This window comes from Ammospiza nelsoni, chromosome 4, assembly GCF_027579445.1.
Source record: "Ammospiza nelsoni isolate bAmmNel1 chromosome 4, bAmmNel1.pri, whole genome shotgun sequence".
In the NCBI taxonomy this organism is placed as follows: domain Eukaryota; kingdom Metazoa; phylum Chordata; class Aves; order Passeriformes; family Passerellidae; genus Ammospiza; species Ammospiza nelsoni.
In genome coordinates, this window is record NC_080636.1 from 23,818,638 (window position 1) to 23,836,967 (window position 18,330).

General features: G+C 44.2%; 1 protein-coding gene across 2 annotated transcripts; it reads left to right on the forward strand.

Annotated features, from left to right (window-relative positions):
* Window positions 1-13,039: 13,039 nt before the first annotated feature.
* Window positions 13,040-17,824, forward strand: UCHL1 (ubiquitin C-terminal hydrolase L1). Of its 2 annotated transcripts, XM_059470377.1 has the most exons (9): window positions 13,040-13,113; window positions 13,219-13,230; window positions 13,721-13,849; window positions 14,685-14,835; window positions 16,070-16,155; window positions 16,231-16,278; window positions 16,646-16,715; window positions 17,038-17,096; window positions 17,398-17,824. In XM_059470377.1, the coding sequence occupies exons 1-9, from the start codon at window positions 13,081-13,083 to the stop codon at window positions 17,482-17,484; spliced, it is 675 nt and encodes a 224-aa protein (XP_059326360.1). In that variant the 5' UTR covers window positions 13,040-13,080; the 3' UTR covers window positions 17,485-17,824. The 2 variants fall into 2 exon arrangements, with proteins under 2 accessions (XP_059326360.1, XP_059326362.1); XM_059470379.1 differs by lacking the exon at window positions 13,219-13,230 and having other exon boundaries at window positions 13,073-13,113.
* Window positions 17,825-18,330: the final 506 nt, after the last annotated feature.

Below are 18,330 nucleotides of genomic sequence, written 5' to 3' on the forward strand. Positions count from 1 at the left end.
CTACTGAAGTGCCCAAGTCTGCTTTAAAATTTACCACACCTTTTATAACAGCAAATCTCTTTATCTGCAAGAGATGATTTTTCCTATGCATTCTGTAACGTTCTTCTGTGTTTTGTTCCCTGCCTTTACAATCATGTTCCTGGTCAAAACAGAACACTCAGGAACTGAGAACAATTTAAAGGATCATTAAGATTAATAACAATATTAAGTCTTTAATTAAAAATATTTATGTTTTTAGATGATCATATTGATATCCACCAGCCTAAAGAACAGAAAAAAAATATTTGTAATTGTAAGTCCTCTACTGATGAACAGGAAGAAACAACAATTAGGTGAAGACATACAACAGTTAAGCAAAGTAATTCAGAGCAAAGCACCTAAAAATTATACTTTAATATTTAATAACTTACTCTTAAATGTATTTTCCTTTTTTCTAGAACTTTTTCCACTTTTTCCATTTGTCTTAAAATTGGACATTATTTAATCCAACACTTTTATAAGCTAAAACTCACATTTTAATTGATATTTTTAGATTCAAGACTAAGAAGATGGCCCAGAAAAGCCTCTAAATAGTTATAATGATCTATAATAAAATCATGTTATTGTGATCAGTTTCAGAAGGACCTCCTGAGACATCCAAAGGTGATTCATCACATTCCAGCATTTGCAAATCATGTTGCTTCCCTCTTTAACAAAGCACATCATCCAGCAGGAGGGAAAGCTTTTATGCTTTGACAGCATACTGGAGAGGAACTCTCCCTGGAATATGCACTATATCTACTTTAGAGATGCAAGACAACTAGCAGATTACCAAGGTTATTAGTGAATACCCTATTAATAAATTTCCCTGACAGAAATGCTCAGGCAAGATACTCAGAAATTAATGTTTCTTTAATAAAAATAAATGTAATAACACTGCATTGTGGTTTTCACTATGTGGTTAGAGTTATGATTAATATTTAGTTATCTATTCTACATAATGCACTTTGGATTGCAGTGTAGTAAGCAGTGCCATAAAAAGAAAGTGTTGGGGAAACAAAATAAGGAATTTCATATACATCCTAAATGGACTGATGCCCAATACACTCACTTCTTGGAAATATTGCTGTGTGGATGCAGTGCTTGCCTAGGCTTAGCAAGTCTCATCAAATATTTCATAGAATCATAAAATATCATTATTTGGAAGGGATCCACAATGATAATCAAAATCCAACTCTTGGGCACTTACTCTTTTGCTTAAGACACAAACATCTTGTGGAATAGTGTTTATAAACAACAGTGGAAGAAAAAGAGAGGCCTTTCTATATTATCAACTCATACCAAAAGAATTTCATTATCATCCTGCTGTTCCTGTGTGTGAACTATTGACTGCAATTTTATTTGGGTCAAAATCTCTCCAACTTTACAACAAGGAATGACAGTCCATGGGAATGTCCTTGGGCAAGTAAACCTGTGCCACTGACCTTCCCCACTGCCACACGGGTTTGCAGCCTGGCACCAGGACTGGCTGTGCCCCCAGTGTGCTCTGAGGAGGAGTTCATCGTTCTCCCCTGCTTTCCTCTGTGTAGCAGCGTTTTACTTAGGGGTTCGTCCGTGCAGAGGGGTAGTTACAGTACACAATGATCCCATCTCCAGAAACTCTTACTCTCCCTTCCTGCGGCGGACTGCAGGAGGAGAGCGGTGCCTATGAGATAAGCAAGGCTACCATCTAGTGGTGCTACTGTGCTTCCGTAGCACAGAGAAACGTACACTGAATATGGCTGAATAGACTGATCCTAAACGCAGAAAATTAACTAAGAAAATTCGATTATAGCAGAACGCTTGGAACACTTTCTCCAACATTTTCATGCAGCTACAATAAGTCTTCATTTTAAATACAAAATCAAACAATTTTCCAGAAAAAGCAAAAACCACCACACACAATGCACCTCCTTCTAGGAGATTTAAGAATTAGGCTTGTAGCATGTAATTTTTCATCACAGGCTTGAGCAGGCTTGGAGGGTTCAGTCCCCCAGACACATTGCTTCTCAGGACCTGTGCAAAAGCATGTATCACTCCCATTATTTTGAATTCCTGTCTCCTTGGTGCTCCCTGGGCTAGCATATAGTGAAAGGTTAGTTCTGCCATGAACAAACTTCCCTGTGTTATTTATAGACAAGCAAAGACCACAAGACATCAGTATCAGATAAGATTATTCCAGTAGCTAAACCAGAAACTAAATCAAGGCCTTCTGCTGTGCTCATGGAGCTCCCTCCCATTTGCTGTATGAGCTATCTGAGGCACATTGCCACTACCTTAATGAAGGCTGTATAGGAACAAGTGCAAGTGGAACAATTTGTAGGCCAGCATTTCTCTCATATCTTGGCATGCCAAGCAAGGCAGAATGACAATTTTGAAGTTTTTCTCTAGCTCTTCAGGAATGCAAAGCCCTGCATCCAGGAATGGTTGTAAAGTAATTATAAATTATCTCTTAGACATCTGTCTAGATGTAATTCTCTGGTCTTTTCTTTCTCTGCCTGTTACACAGCAGTATATTGAGATTTCCTACAGGGAGGGTGAAGGAAATATGGCCTGACCGGACTGGTCCCAGGCATATAAACTCCTTGGTTATGTGGTGAATTTACCCAGCACTCCCACTCATCCAAACATGGGCAGCTCAATTTTTTATTATTATTACAGGCAGATTCTGAGCAGTGCAAGCAGGGTGACTGTGTTCACTCACAATCACCATATTGCAACAGGAGAACTTACCAACCGACCCCTGCAGTAAACAGCCCATTGGGAACTTCCTTCTAGTGGAAGGGCCAGATAGGGAAAGCTGCTCTATGTAAAGCTGCTATTAATGCAGAGTTTCTAAATGCTACAGTAGCTGCTTAGGCGCTGCTAGAAGCCATTAGCTGCTTTCAGAGCTGACTTTTCTGCAAACTCCGCTTGCTTTTTTATGTGGCTCTGGTGGACAAAAATACTCAAAAGCTGCCACAGAGCAAGGCCTGTAATTATAGGTAGTCAAATAAAGAGAATAGCTCACACTTTCAAAGCTGACATCTAGCTAGATTTTCTTGCCTTGGCTGCTTAAAATGGGAACTCTAGCCCTGATGGGAGCTGAAACATATGATCACCAATATTTTCCTACAACTGAGAAATAGGAATACAACAGAGATTTTGCAATGTAGGTGGCATTTGAGGCTCTAAATATTTTGTTGTTCAAATAGTACAAAATAAAGCACAGCTTGGAAGTTTTAGGAAAACACCTCTCCATTGCTAGCAGCTGCTGTGCTTCAGGCCTGCCACTCAGGTATCTTTCCCTGGAAGAACTGCACTGCGGGTTCTGCCCAACAGGCAGCCAAGCATGATGGTCAGTACAGGTCCCCGTGAGGCAGTCAGGAAAGCCATGTTTCAGGCCAGAATGACCTCATGCTATACATGGGGCTTTGAGAAACCTGCCTGGTGTAGTTGCAGGTGTCACTGCCCATGGCAGGGTGTTTGAGAGCTCTCTCAAGGATTTTTGAGTAATCTTGGGAATCTGGAGAGGTCACATTTGACTGGTAGCTGGCAAATGTTTTTCCAATTTTCAAGAAGGGCAAGAAGGATGATCCTAGGAATTACAAATCTTTCTTTCTTAATTCAGTGCCTGGTAAAATTATGGAGAAAATTTTTCTGGGAGTTATTAAAAAACACTTGAAGGACAACATGGTCACTGGTCACAGCCAGTATGGCTTCATGAGGGGACAGTCCTGTTTCACAAACTTAATTTGCTTTTATGGTAAATTAACTCACCTAAGTTATCAAGGGAAGCCAGTTGATGTAATCTTTTTGGATTTCAGTAAATCTTTCCATACTGTCTCTCAAGTATCCTTCTGACAAAATATTCAGCACACAGCTGGATAAACACATAATAGGATGGGTGAGCAACTGGTTAATGCATCAGGCACAAAGGTTTTTGTGAATGGGGTGACATCAGACTGGGGACCTGTCACTAGTGGGGTTCCACAGGGCTCTAATTCAGGGCCAGTGCTCTTCAACATCCTTATAAATTACTTAGATGCAGGGCCTGAAAGTAAAGTAAGTTTATCAACAGGACTAAATTGTGGGGAGTTGTTGACTCCCTGCAAGGTAGAGTGGTTCTGCAGAGAGACCTGGACAAATTAGAGGGCTGGGCGATCACCAACTATATGAAGTTTCACAAGGGGAAGTGATGGATTCTGCACCTGGGTTGTACATACAAACTGAGGAATGAGATGCTGGCAAATAGCACCATGGAAAGAGACCTCTGTGTCCTGGTCAGTGGAAAGGTGATCACGAGTCAGCAGTGCCCTGGCAGCCGGGAGGGACAACGCTGTCCTGGGGGACATCAGGCACAGCATGGCCAGCCAGGCAAGGGAGGGGATTGTCCTGCTCTGCTCTGGGCTGGTGCAGCCTCATCTTGAATATTGTGTGCAGTTTTGGGCACTTCAATAACAAGAAGGATCTAAAGCTGTTAGAGAGTGTCCAAAGGAACAGCCTTCTATGAAGGTGGGTGAAGGGTCATGAGGGGGAGCCATACAAGAACACCTGAGGACACTTGGTCTGCTCAGCCTGGAGAAGAGGACAGTGAGGGGAGACCTCATTGCAGTCTACAATTTCCTCATGAAGGGAAGAGCAGGGGCAGACACTGATCTCTTCTCTATGGTGACCAGTAACAGAACTTTAGGAAACAGCATGATGTTGTGTCAGGGGGGTTTAAGCTGGGTATTAGGAAAAGGTTCTTCCCCCAGAGGGTGTTCGGGTACTGAAACAGGCTCCCCAGAGAAGTGGTCACAGCACCAAGCCTGACAGAGTTCAAGAAGCATTTGGAAAATGTTCTCAGACACATGGTGTGATTGTTGGGTTGTCCTGTGCAGGGCCAGGAGCTGAACATTGATATTCCTTGTGGTTTTCTTCCAACCCAGGATATTCTATGATTCTATCATCCTTACTAGATGATCTTTAGGGTCTCTTGCAACCCAAACCATTCTAGAATTCTGTGAGTTTCTGTTATGCATATATACACACTCACATCCACTAATACACATCAAGAGGTACAGAAAGCTAAGATAAAGTTGGAAACGCTAGGTTTGCTAACAGCAGAAGGCCAGTGCTTTGTCTCTGAAACAAGAGAGACAAAAGTTCAGTGCCTAATGTCCTAAATACAGCTAGAAAAGCCCAGGCTGCAAATGCACTCAATGGGAATTTTGCCCTACGTGTATAAACATACACAGGAAAGAGCAGCATGTTTTGCCTTTAGATTTGCAGCTGTAGAATGTGATAGAGTCCCATTGTTTTTCAGATCCATAGTGTAGTTTCCCTTGCAATCTAAATATTTTTCTCCACTGAGATAGGGATTTGTTTCAGCAGGCACCTTCATAAGCTAAACTCCTCCACTGAGACAGTATGGCTCAAGGTCCAAATGATGGTGTTCTTCATACCAACCTGTGCTTTGGGTAAACAATTCCAAACAGCACTTGTTAAACTGATCTTCAGAAAACAAGTTCCTCTATCAGTGATGAACACTGTCTAAACACTTCTCTAAAGATAGACATTTGGAAATATTCTCCTCCTTGTGTAGTGTGTAAAAATTCCCAAAGCAGAGAGAGAAAAAATCCTCCCTTTCTCTGCACAGCTGGTGCTTGGAGAGCAGCATCTGAAGGTGTACAGGAGGCACTATAGTACTAGGCTCTAAGAGTGGCTGGGTCAAAGGCAGCTTGGAAGGCCTGATGGTTCCCAACTGGATTTGTTTTGCTGTGTTTTTAATGTTAATTGCTTGCACTTGAGCCAAGCCTAATAAGCTTCCAGCAGCAACATCCCCAGCAGTGTCAGAGCAGCTGGGCCCCTGCGCTGCTGCCTGGCCCAGCTGGTACCAGCAGCACGTACAGGACAACTGGTCTGCGTTAGCAGGGCTCTGGGTGGTCACCACGTGTAAAACACTTTGTGTCAGCATTGTAACTTAACCAAAAGGTTATGTTCTGCCAGATGTCCTTCTGAAAAGTGGCTATTAATGTAAGGTTAAGTCTCTCATTCTTACACATTTTGAAATCAAAGTCTTGACTTGTAAGTACACATGAATACCTACTGCTATTTGTCATTAACACAGGAATTGGTTCAGCAAAGACTTTGGAGGTCTTGTAGCCTAAAAACCACAATCTGCTAGCCTGACTAAGGGATGCATTTAATGCTTCTATGTGCTGTGGAGAAGCAAGAGCAGCTCAGGTCTAGGTCTGTGAGGCTTTTTATTTACCATGGTCACAGTGGGAAAGAGTCAAAGTGCTGCTCTGAGTCACTACCCTGTCAGGCCTGCACATCAAGTATATGTAGAGGCTGGGAAGTCTAAGATATACCTTAGGAGTGATTAAGAAGAGGTAGTTTGACTCTGTCTCAGATGCAGATAATGTCTTTCCCACGCAGCTCACTTTAGGACAGGACTAGCTAGGAAGGCTCAGGGCAATCCAGGGACCCCAGGCTCTTGGCTTCACTCACTGGACTGGCAGCAGCCCTGTGCCAACATCACTCTCCAGGTGAAGTAGCTCCAACAGAAGAACCATGCTTGAACATCTCACAGACTGTCTGCAGCTAAAGCTTTAGATCAGAGCACTTCTCCAATTAAAAACAAAATCCCCACACTTCTCAAGAATGTGCACATGTAGATTAGGCAGCAAATCCTTTGGCACAAGTTAGTGTAAATAATGTGCCACATCTGTCCTTGTTGATGTGTAGGAGTTCAGGGTAGCTTGTACTACCCAGGACATTTTTGTTATGCAAGTGAAGATTTTAGAGAATATGTTAAGCTGAGCACAACTTACTTCAGAATTTCTGTTAGTAGGGGTGAACAGGTACATAAAGATCAGGTGGAGACAGTTGACCAGAAGACTATTCATAAGATACAACAAGAATACAGGACCATGTCAGTTATGTGGAAAAAGCAACCATCTTTCAGGATTCTGAAAAAAATGAACATGGGGTTGGGGATTTTTATAATTTCTTTATTTGTTTATTTATTTATTTTCATTAAGTGGCTTTGTTGTTCACTGATTTCAGTTGACAACTACTTTAAATTATGGTTAAGGTCCCATTTGCATAAAAAAGACAGAGTGAAGGAATGCTTTTTACATCTGCCCATCACTATCAGTCTACTTTTCCTTCTCCCCAAAAGAAGATAGCTTTTGGACACCGTGTAAGATGGTTTGTTGTGCTGACTTGGATTTCACAGTAAACCCCCTGCACATGAAAGTTCTCGTGTACAGGTGCCTCTGTTGTCATGCAAGCTGGACAAACCCCTCTTTCTTTTTTCTTCAAGCCTTGCTATTCCCTTCTGGTAGAGTCATACTTCTCCTTTCTTCATCCAACAACAGGCTAGCCAATTTCTTTATTTTCTCCTCACATTTCCTCCAGAAACAACCAAAGCTACACTAGTATGTAAAGAGAGTGCAGGTGACAATAGACTGGATACAGTCAGCAGCTCTTTAAGACATATATTCTTTCCTTTCCCTTAAAAAGTTTAATTCTAGACATTGGAGATTGCTGACATAAAGAGGTATTTGGGAGGTGGCCTGTGCCTTTCCCTCAGCACCCCATAAGCCTGAGGAAGAGCATCTCTTCTACGGTAAAAGTACTACTAAGTCAATGTCTTGATATCCTTTCCACTGATTGACAACATTTCTCATCTCTCCTTGTTTTCTGCTGCTCTCCTCCAGCTTAGAAGTGGCTTGTGCTCCAGAGCTGATTTGAAGCAGCCTTGTATTTATTTTCTCATTCTGTCTAAGGTAAGCTCTTCCAGCAGTCCCAGAACTCAGGGAGAGATTAATGCTTTTTGGGTACTATTGTATAGCTGTTGAGCGTTCAGAAACAAATCTAAGGATAGGCTTTGCTATCTTTGCTGAAGAAACTGAAGATTGCATGGGAGAAGCAAACTGGGGTCACCCCAGGATGGCCTGACACAACACAGTGCTTGGAAAGAGGCATAGTGCTGCACTAGAGAGTGTGTTAAAGAGTCAAGTGCTGCTATTTATGTTTCTCACAACTAGTAGTTTAAAATCACATGACCCATCTTTTTTCACTTTTGCCTGTTAATCTGAGGAAAGTATTCTCTGGATGAAAATGTAAGTAGGTATGCAAATCCTAATCACAGATCATCCAAGCATTACATTGAAATTAAAATTCATTATTATTAGCTATTACATGTATTATGCTAAATCATTGCACAGAATGAGGTCTTCTTGAAATGTGTATTTTACATCTCTAGATGAAAGCACTAATCCTGAGAATGTTCAGGTCAACAAAACAAAGAGGAAGGAAGCAGGGACTGTTCTCTCCAACAGGACTAGAAAGATGGATTCTTCCTGCCTATAAAGAAAGGATAGATGGCTTACATCAGCAGAGAAAGCATTTGAGGGGAAGGAGACAGATGCTGATTGCCCAGGTGCCAGTATTGTGTCTTTCATATCCATTGAGACAAGCCTTGCAAGCTTTCATATCTTTCATAACCAAAGAGTATTATCATTTCATGGGAAACTAAGAGACCCTTGTCAACAATGATGTCCCTCCTACCTTTCTTTGTGAAAAGAGGAAGAAGTCACTCTCTGTTTGTCCTACTTCTACTGTGACATGCTGCTGCTATGGTTCTGATAGACACTATCATTGTTTGGTGGATGCCATTTTTCAGAGGAATGAAGTGAAGAATCATCAGCATCCTGCCAGACAGGCCTGAAATCAAGGAAACCATGGCTGCACTCTTTAGAACGGAGACTCTCAAGGCAAGCCTTCAAAGCTACATTTCAGCAGTTTAACACTTCCACCTACAGACTTCCAGAAGAGCTCTTGCATTCTGTAGAACACGCTCTTTACCTGCTGGTGGACTTGGCTGTAGTTCAGAGCAATTGCAGAGTCACTGCTAGCAGTCAATACACACAAAGGCAGTGCTCGGCAGAGCAGCCTCCTTCATCAGCCTGACACTTTTATCTGCATTGCTTCTGTTACCTCTCTCTAGCTGGCCTTCATCTCAGGTCAGACCCAGAGTTCAGCTCCTTCAGTATGCCCCCACCTCAGAAGCCCTTAATTATTCCATTTTCTAGACAAAACATATGCTTCTTGTGGACAATGGAATACAACAACATAAATTTTCCAATCTTTACATTAAGTAAAGCAAGACTTGGGGCTTTTTTTCTCCCCATTCCCAACTCAGCTCTAGGCTGTTTTGAATTTCTTTCATTTGCAAGTCTCCTGCTTGACAGTTGAGATGTTCCAGCGCAGAGCTCCTGGCCCATGGACCTGGAGAGCAGCAGCTGACAGCCAGGTGCTGAATAGCAACTGGACTTAGACTTCCCCACATGCTGGGCTGCATGACTTGCAGTCACCACGACTCCCCACATAAGCATTTAAATTAACCTGGATGCAATTCAGAAACAAACAGATGTCTCTCTTGCTGCTCAAATCTTTCATGGATCCAGGGCCTCTATAAAAGCACTCAATTGCTTGGCCTATTGATCCCTCTGATCCTCTAATTAAAGGCTGGGGCACTCTCATGCAGGAATTGCTGCAGTGCTCCAGACAATTTACCAGAAGAGAAGGGGGGAAGTTGCAGCCTTACACAGACCCCTGACACCCACTGTCCCGGCAGTGGCCTCAGTTATGTTTTATGTTTGATCCCTTGTGACACAGTGTACAGGTTCTGGCTGGGATGAAATTTGTTTTCTCCATAGTGCCTGTCATAATGCTGTGTTTTGGACCTGAGTTGGGATTAGGATTTAGAGCAGCATAATCCTACCATTCCAGGGACACATTTGTTCCCTCCACACCTTTCTCTCTTGGCCACAACTTCAGCCTAGAGCTGACATTAGAGCTAAGGTTGAGACCCAAGAGTTTCCAGCTTCAGGGCCACTGTCACAGCAGGAGGCATGCCAAAGGGAGCACGGCACTGCATCAACATTGCTCCATCCATCTGTGTGTAAGTCAATCCCTGTCTGAAACACTGCTATGGTAAAACTGAGCTAATTGCATGATTTACCTCACCCAGAATTTACCTCAAGCAGGATTTACCCCCAAAGCCAATGGAGGTACTTAGAGTAAGTCAGCACATTTATCTCAAACACCAAGGGTAAATGCAGTCACCAGGAGAATGGCGCCGTGTAGCAAATCCTGTGGCTCCAGCACCTGCACAGCCAAGGACCTGCATCCTGCTGCCTGGGCAGCCAGCTATGGACAATAATTGTTTATTTTGAAGGCAGAGAGTAGGGAATTAAGGAGGTTTCTAGGAATGTGTTTGGAAACCTTCTTTTGGGACCTGAGTCATTATAAGAAAATTAAGAGAAGCACATATCTAGATGTTTGCTAGGCAGGTGAGGACAATGCAGAAGATGTGGGCTTGGACTGCCCCAGGGCTTGGATTTTGACAGGACAGTAGGAAAATTGTTTTCTAAAGAATATTATAGAGCCTCAGCTTCCATTTTGGGAAGCTGATTGTCTAAGGCCAATTGTCTAAGGCAGCTTTGCCTCCTTTACTACCCTACTTGTTATAAGAACTTTTGTTTGAAGATCCTCTGAACTCAGGAACAGGCCTCAGTTATAGGTCTAGATCTTGTGCAAACCTTCAAGTGGAGTATGGTGGAAAGGTAAATACTGACGCCAAGTCCTACATCTAAGGGAAAGGAATCTGTCAAAAGATCATATATGTAGCAAAGATTCCTCTGTCCGCAGTTTCTAGATTAGACATCTGAGCAAAACCTTAACACTGTGAACAGTGTTGAGCACCAGAAGTGCTATTATTACATTTGGACAGTGCAGAAAGTTCACAAGTATGTCCAGTCACTTTTCCAGGTGAGTATTAATTTTATTGCAGTAATGGGAATGAATTGGATTAAATGTGTTGGGCACATCTATCTTCTTCTCTGAAGAAAGATGGTCTAGAGGCTTCCTTCATCTTTGCAATGAGGTGGATGAGGACTGCATATGACACAGAACTCATTTATGTGTCTTTCTGGAGGCATCTTTATGCAACAGTAGCCGTTTTAGAAGTTTGATATTGTTACACTTACTGTTTATGTTAAAATTAGTGTATTGATAGATTTGATAGATGCTACCACAGAAACAGTTCTGCTGTCACTTCCTGCATGCTGTACATGCCATGCAGAGCCTGAAATTGCACTTGCACAACTGTTTGCAGTCTGCCTCAACAGCCTGGACACAGGAGCCACCCCAGGGATGGCTAACCTAGGGATCTAGGCACTGCCATTGCTGAGGCAGGCTGAAGCCATAACCACCATTTGCTGCTGTACAATTCAGAAATAGGATTTTCTTGCCTTTTTTAGCCTTCTCTTTTGTAGGCTGCAAGATGAATGTTCTGCTGTCCTCTCAGAGGAGCTGCATGCAGGCCCTCCTACATATCTGTCAGGGACCATTAGCATTGGACTTGTTCACTCAAGTTGCTTTGATATCCTTGCATCTTACAGTGCATTAAGAGTTCATCATAAAGGGAAAGATAGTCAAAGATACCATATATAGAATATTTTGGGCCAATTTTGACTTGCTTATAGGCATCAAAGACTGTTTTCAGCTACAGTAAAGGGGGAAAAAAGCAGAAATAAATGGTATGGTGATTTACTGTGAAACTTTCCCCCATCCTCCCCAGAAATCTTTGGTTTTGAACAGTGTGTACTGCTTTTCTTTTTACTGTGATAGAAAGGATCATGGGGTATTTCAGGAAGGGTTATTAGGATACCTTTAAACAAACCTCCTCCTCCAGGCACGATCAGCTAAAAGATCAGACAAGGTTGCTAAAGGCCTTATCCTGTCTGGAAACTTCCCAGCTTTGGCCACAAAATACAAAGCCTGCCTTGCTATCCTATTTTTTTCTTCACTAAGTCTTGTTATAGACTTGTATAGGTAGAACCAGTGTGAGACTGCATCTTGAACCTTTTATGGCCATATTTCAAAGATTAACTCTGGGCTTTTTTCCCAAGGAGCTCATGGTAAACTGAGTAATGTTGATGAGTAGGTCTCAATTCAAAAACGCACGTGCGCAACCACCTGATGTGAATGAATCTCCACTAAATTACAGTGCAACAGATCTAAAGTTAATTTAAATGTGCTTGAAATGAGGCAAGCACTTAGAAATTTTGCTGTGCTGGGGCCCAAATCGTTCTGAAACACAGTGAAAAACCAAAGGAAGAAAGTCATCAAAACGAAACAGACTGCAGACATTCAGCTGACTCTTTTGTTCAGTATTTGCATTGTTTGAAAGACAACTGTGAAGCATCTCGCTTATCCACAAGGCTGTTTACCAGTAAAATCTGAAAAGCTGTTGGGAGTCCACGTGATTTCTAGTATTTTGAGCAGGTTGGTTTTGTTTCCTTGTTCAGACATGTTCTAGTGCAAAGACATTGTGCACAGAAACTGTCAGGTCATGAATAAAAGATAAAAAGCCCGCTATTTTTTAACCAGCTTCACTGGACTGGTTCAGGGGTTGGTCCAAACGCAGAGATACAATCAGCACACAGGAGACTTTCATGTCACATTAATGATACTGGAAATTTAAAAATAAGTGTTTAATGATTTTGTTGAATACCAAAACCATTGTATACTTTTCGCAACATGCACAGAACAGGGGCTGATGCTTAGGAGCGGCTCAGCACACAAATGTAGACATGGGCTTTGGGGATGCACGGAGCCAGGGGTTGGGCTGATGGCGGAGGAGAAGCCTGTTGCCCAGGGTGATGCCAGCCGCTTGCCCACGCTGCCAGCCGGCTTCCAGCACTTTCTCCACGCCAACGTCGGGGGCCCGGGGTCTCCCCGGCCGCACCCCGCTCCGGCGGAGGCGCCGTGACCGGGCCCCTCAGCCCCGGCCGGGCTCCCCCGGCCCCTCCGGCCCCTCCGGCCCCCCCGCCTCGGCCGTGCCCGCTCCTCCCTCTCCCCCCGCCGCCGCGCCGAGTGGGCCAGCCCGCCCCTATATAAGAGCCGGGTGGGCGGCTCCGCGCCCCAGCGTCGCCAGCGGCTCGGCAGCGGAACTGCCGCGGGGGACATCGTCGTGCGTGGGGCACAGCCTGTCTTCTTCCCGGCTCCCGCCGCCCTGCAGCCATGGCCTGGCAGCCCATGGAGATCAACCCCGAGGTGCGCCAGGGGCGGCGGGGACAGGGCTGGGGCTGCGGGGCGGGTGGTGGCACGCCGTCTCTCACCCGCACTCACGCTTTCCCCCCACCCCGCATTGTCTTCCAGATGCTGAACAAAGTGAGTTGCCGCCGCCGGAGGAGCGCCGCGGGCGGGAGGGCGCCGGACCTTCCCCCTCCCTCCCTCGGCATCGCGCCCTGCCGGGGAGCGCCAGCCGCGGTGGCGGTACCGCTGCGCGGGGCGCGGCCGCACCTGCGGAGCGGCGCCTCCCTCCGTCCCTCGGCATCCCGTCCCCGTCCCTCGGCATCCCGCCCCGCCTGTGCACGGAGCGGCGCCTGCCTCCGTCCCTCGGCATCCCGCCCGCCGTGGCGCTGAGCGGCGCCTCCCTCCGTCCCCCGGCATCCCGCCCTACGGGGCACGGAGCGGCTCCGCCGGCGGGGCGCGGCCGCACCTGCGGAGCGGCGCGGGGCCGTGCGGCGCGGGGCCGGCAGGCGGCGCGGCGGGCCCGCGCGTTGTGCTGTGTCACCGGGCGCGGCGGGGCTGGGGCGGGCGCGCCCCGCGGGGACGGGCGTGGCGCGGCCGGGCCACCCGCTCTCTGTGCCCCGTGCAGGTGCTGTCCCGCCTCGGGGTGGGTCCTGGCTGGCGCTTCGTGGACGTGCTGGGCTTCGAGGATGAGGCGCTGCGCGCCGTGCCGACCCCGGCGTGCGCGCTGCTGCTGCTGTTCCCGCTCACGGAGCAGGTGCGTGTCCCCTCCCCGCAGGGCAGCGCTGGCCGCCGCCTGGAGTGCGGCTGCCATCCCCCAAGCATCAGATGGCTGGGCGTGGATGGGGATTGACACTGGCACGGGGTTGTGCTTGGTCCCCGCCTCCGAATAGCCTCGGCTGAGCTGGGAAACCAAACAAGGGCTCTCATTCCATCACAGTGTTTCTGTGAGATTTTGCTTTGTATATCAGACTGAGGGGAAAAAAAACATGCGTGATCTTGACTGTGAGGGATAGCAATTCCATTACTGTGCTGAATCATTGGATCTGGAGAGGCCTACATTACTTCTTTAATATAATCAATTGGTTTGATGCTAAGGAAGTGAATGAGATGAAATCAAATTCAGTTAACGGGTTCTTAAAAAGAAGGATTATAACTTGCCAATAGCAATGGATTTTGCAGTCTATACGTTGTTCTGATGGGGAGGGGCTCATGAAGGCAATTCTAAAAGGCCTATTGTAGAGACATGCTGAGTAGCCTTGTTCAGTGGACTGAAGCAACAGAGAGAGGATAGAAAAGAGCCTATCCATTATATTATTTTCCACCAAGCTATTTCCAGTGTATGGCACAGATGGAGAAGCTACGAACAGTGCCTTTGGATATGACTGAATCATGCAGGTAGTCAGTCCATTAAGTGTTGGCCTGAATCCAGTTTAGGCATATGGTGCTTTACTGGTGCCACAAAGATGACTTTCTGAATAAATCTCTTTCCAGTTCTGATACTGATGCTCCTGCACAACAACTTATTTTTCCAGTGTACTATACGAGGATAGGACTGTGATGAAATGCCTAAACTAGTTATGTGTTTACAGCATGAAAACTTCAGGAAGCAACAGACTGAGAAAATAAAGGACCAGGAGATCAGTTCTAAAGTGTATTTCCTGAAGCAGACTGTCAGTAACTCCTGTGGGACAATTGGTCTGATACATGCAGTTGCTAATAACAAAGACAAATTGAAACTTGGTGAGTATGAATGTTCTGAAGTGCTTGAATTTCTATTTTTTTGACAGCAGATTGAATGGGGATGGGCTATTGGGAGACAGCTTTCTTTCAGGCAAGCCAGGTTAAGGCATCCTGTAATGTTTCAGTCGGTTAGTGGGTCTTCCAGCTCTTGGAGAGGGGCATGTGGAATGCCTGAAACACAGAAGGGAATGTGCTTCGACTCCTGCCTGCCAGCTGCAGAGGTATTGTCCTAGTAAGCAATGCAAGAGGGAAAGGGCACTTAGCAGCACTGACCAGAGTCTGTCTGTAATTAGGAACTGCTGTGTTCAGAAGCAGTTATTGACATTAAACTTGATGGCAATAGATGAGATGGAGTTCTTCATGCTGCTTATGTCTAATGTAAATCGATGTGCTCAGAGTAGCCTGTAAATCAGTCTAAAACATTTGTATTTTTCTTTTTGCTGGACAAGTTGAATAGATAAGGGTTTGTAAGGAGATTAAGGAGATTTTTCCTACCGAGGTAATAGTTTGGATGGTTTTTTACTATAGAAAAATATTCTTTTGCTGTTCAGAGACTAGATCTGCAAAATACAACTACCATTATTCTAAGAGAACTCGTCCGCATTCTGTGCTGTGGGATTCCTTTTTATACAAAGGAAAACATGTGAAAGTCATAGTGAACATTTAAACATAGTTTTTCTTTATTCTTCAAAAGGATTCACTGGAATAACACTCTTGATGAGTGAAGCAATGATGCAGCATATCTTTTATGTGCTAGACCTCAGTGTATCTTAGTAATTTATATTCTGGCAAACCAAAGTTAGCAAGTGCTGCCTTCATTTAAAGGCAGTGAGACAATTTTGTCTACCCATATTCTGTTAGTTATGTATCCTTACAGCTGGTACCTTTCTTGAATTTCTTCAAAACAGGGCTGAACATTTCTGCCAAATGTGCAGTGGGGAAATCAGAAAAGCTAAATCCCATTTGAAAATTATTTTTCTAAATGAGCATCCAGAGTTAACTGAAGCACTCTTCCCTGAAACGATTCTGGTTGTTTTTGTAGATTGTTACTAATAACTTCTGTGTTAATAGCTGACTTTGAGTGGTAGTTATAATGTGCTTATATTGGAGATAGTTACAGGCTGAGTGCAATGACTTGTAGTTAGTGCAAAAAGCATTGATTTCTGTGGGCTGCATCTACACCATGACTGAGGTTTTACCTATACTGAATGAAATGTTTGATCATCTTGTGCAGAGGAGGGGTCTGCCCTGAAGAAGTTTCTTGATGAAACAGCTGATTTGTCTCCTGAAGAAAGAGCTAAGCATTTGGCAAATAATAAGGTATATGAACTATACAAACTACTGACAGTTATCAGCACTTAAAGATGTAGTAACCTGTACCTGCTTTCTCTTAAGGCTATACAAGAAGTCCACAACTCTGTTGCGCAAGAAGGACAATGTCGGGTAAGATGTGAATGTGTAAAATCTTGGGAAAATGTTTAATGAAGGTGGCAGAGCAACACTTTTTTGTCTGTCAGAAAGCTGTTATAGTTCATGGGGAAAGAGAAATAAGTTACTCATGGGTGAATACTTGTTTGGGATTTCTTCCTCAAACATGGATTGAAAATGTGGATCAAGGCCCAGTTGTAAAATATAATTTTACAATAGGATTTCTGGTGCTTGACCTTTGGAAGTCTTGCCACAGACCTCTCCCACTGAACTTAAGTTTTCAGTCCTTTGCTTTCTTGAAGTTTCCTCTGTTCTGTAGTCACAAATTGGGTTTGCAGTACTAGCTTCAAACTAACAGTTATGTCTGATGGTGTTTCCTAAGGTTGAGGACAACAGTGTGAACTTCCATTTCATCCTTTTTGTCAATGTGGATGGACACCTGTATGAATTGGGTAAGGCCTATGAACTGTTTGGACTGGGCTTATACCACACTGCACAGCAGTGTTGGGGGCTCAAACAAGGTATTTTGTGCTAATTAAGCTGTTTGAGGCCCTCAGAGCCAAAACACAATTTGTATCTTCATCTGAAGATTTTACCTGATGGGGGGTTACACTGAAGGCCGAAAGCATATTGTCACTGGTGTAGCTGAGAACACTGTTTCCATCTCACTCAGACTAGTGACAATTTGTTTTGACTTCCCCAGTGTCATCACGTGTGTACTTGTTTGGGTCTGCTATGCTCAGTTCTGCTAATTCAGAAGTTTTTCTTCCACAGATGGCCGTATGCCATTTCCTGTAAACCATGGCACGAGCTCGGATGACTTGCTGTTGAAGGTAAGCCTTCTCCCTTGCTGCTTGTTTCCCTGAAAACAAGGCTTATAAAAAGCCTTATAAAGAAGTGAGAATTCTGCATGTGGTGTATAGTGGCTGTACCTACTTGCTGTACAAGTCTTAGCTTAAATCTGCTAAGTTTATGAGTACTGAAGGTATTGTCCTAAGAGCTAGATACCTGTTCAGTGTATTTATTAGCTGGTGCTATAAGATTATGTAACTTAGTTGGTGGAACTACAAAGGCTTGTTCTCTGCAGGAAATGTATTTGGTTGGTCTAAGCAGCTGTATTTTTTCATCCCTAAGGATTCTGCTAAGATCTGCAGACAATTTACAGAACGTGAAAAAGGAGAAGTTCGTTTTTCTGCCGTGGCTTTCTGCAAGTCTGCTTAAGACTCTGAAGAGATGCAAGGAAAGCAGTTTAATAGCACACCAGTAAATGCAGTTTAAACTCCAGTGCTTCAGTACTTGTTAAACACAGCTGTTCTGGTAACTTAAATTATTTCCACCTTTTGCTATACACAGAAGCAACATCAGCTGAGCTTATGCTAAAGGATGAGCTCAAGTTTTAATGTGAATGGTTTGGACACATCAGATATCTTTAGACTCTTTTTTCACATGTTAAGTAGAAAATGCTTAACAGGGCTTGTTTGATCTGTGTTATATTATTTGAGTTGTTGGTTGATATTTCCTTGTCCTTAATGAGAATAAAATGTTCTGCTGGAAGACTAAATGGACTGAAGTGCTGACTAATTTTCTCCAAAAGGCGTTGTGAAGCATCCTCTGTAAGCCTTCTTTTCAAAAGGCCCTCAAAGCTCTCCTCTGAGCAAAAGGTTAAGTTAACCTCAGGGTAGCAGGGCAATTGCTTTTTCTAGTGTCTTGGGGGCTTTCAAGGATGGAGAGACACTGGTCTGTGTAACATGTTGCAGTGCTGCATGCTGCACTACCCCTCCAGTAAGGCTTTCATAACGTCCAGTCTGAAACTCATAAGCTGCAATCTGCCACTCTGAATACATTTAGCTTGGAGGGGTAAGGTGTGATAAATTACCATTCAAATGTCACTTTAATGTGGTCTGTATTAGTGCTACAGGAATACCCACTGAGTTGGTTGTTGTTGTTTCCTTATAGGAGACAGTATTAGAACAGCTATTTTCCATCCCTGTAGCTAAACTAAACCTGCTGGCTGAGGCAGAAACAATCCTGGTTAGGCCATGTGTGCTTACTAACTTGTGATTCTTT

What these genes read in the sequence shown, in the direction of transcription:
- UCHL1 (XM_059470377.1), top strand. Translation starts at nt 13,081, where the DNA reads ATGGCCTGGCAGCCCATGGAGATCAACCCCGAG. An exon ending in AGCATTTGGCAAATAATAAG is followed by an intron (nt 16,156 to 16,230) that starts GTATATGAACTA and finishes CTTTCTCTTAAG; the next exon opens with GCTATACAAGAAGTCCACAA. An exon ending in CGCAAGAAGGACAATGTCGG is followed by an intron (nt 16,279 to 16,645) that starts GTAAGATGTGAA and finishes GTGTTTCCTAAG; the next exon opens with GTTGAGGACAACAGTGTGAA.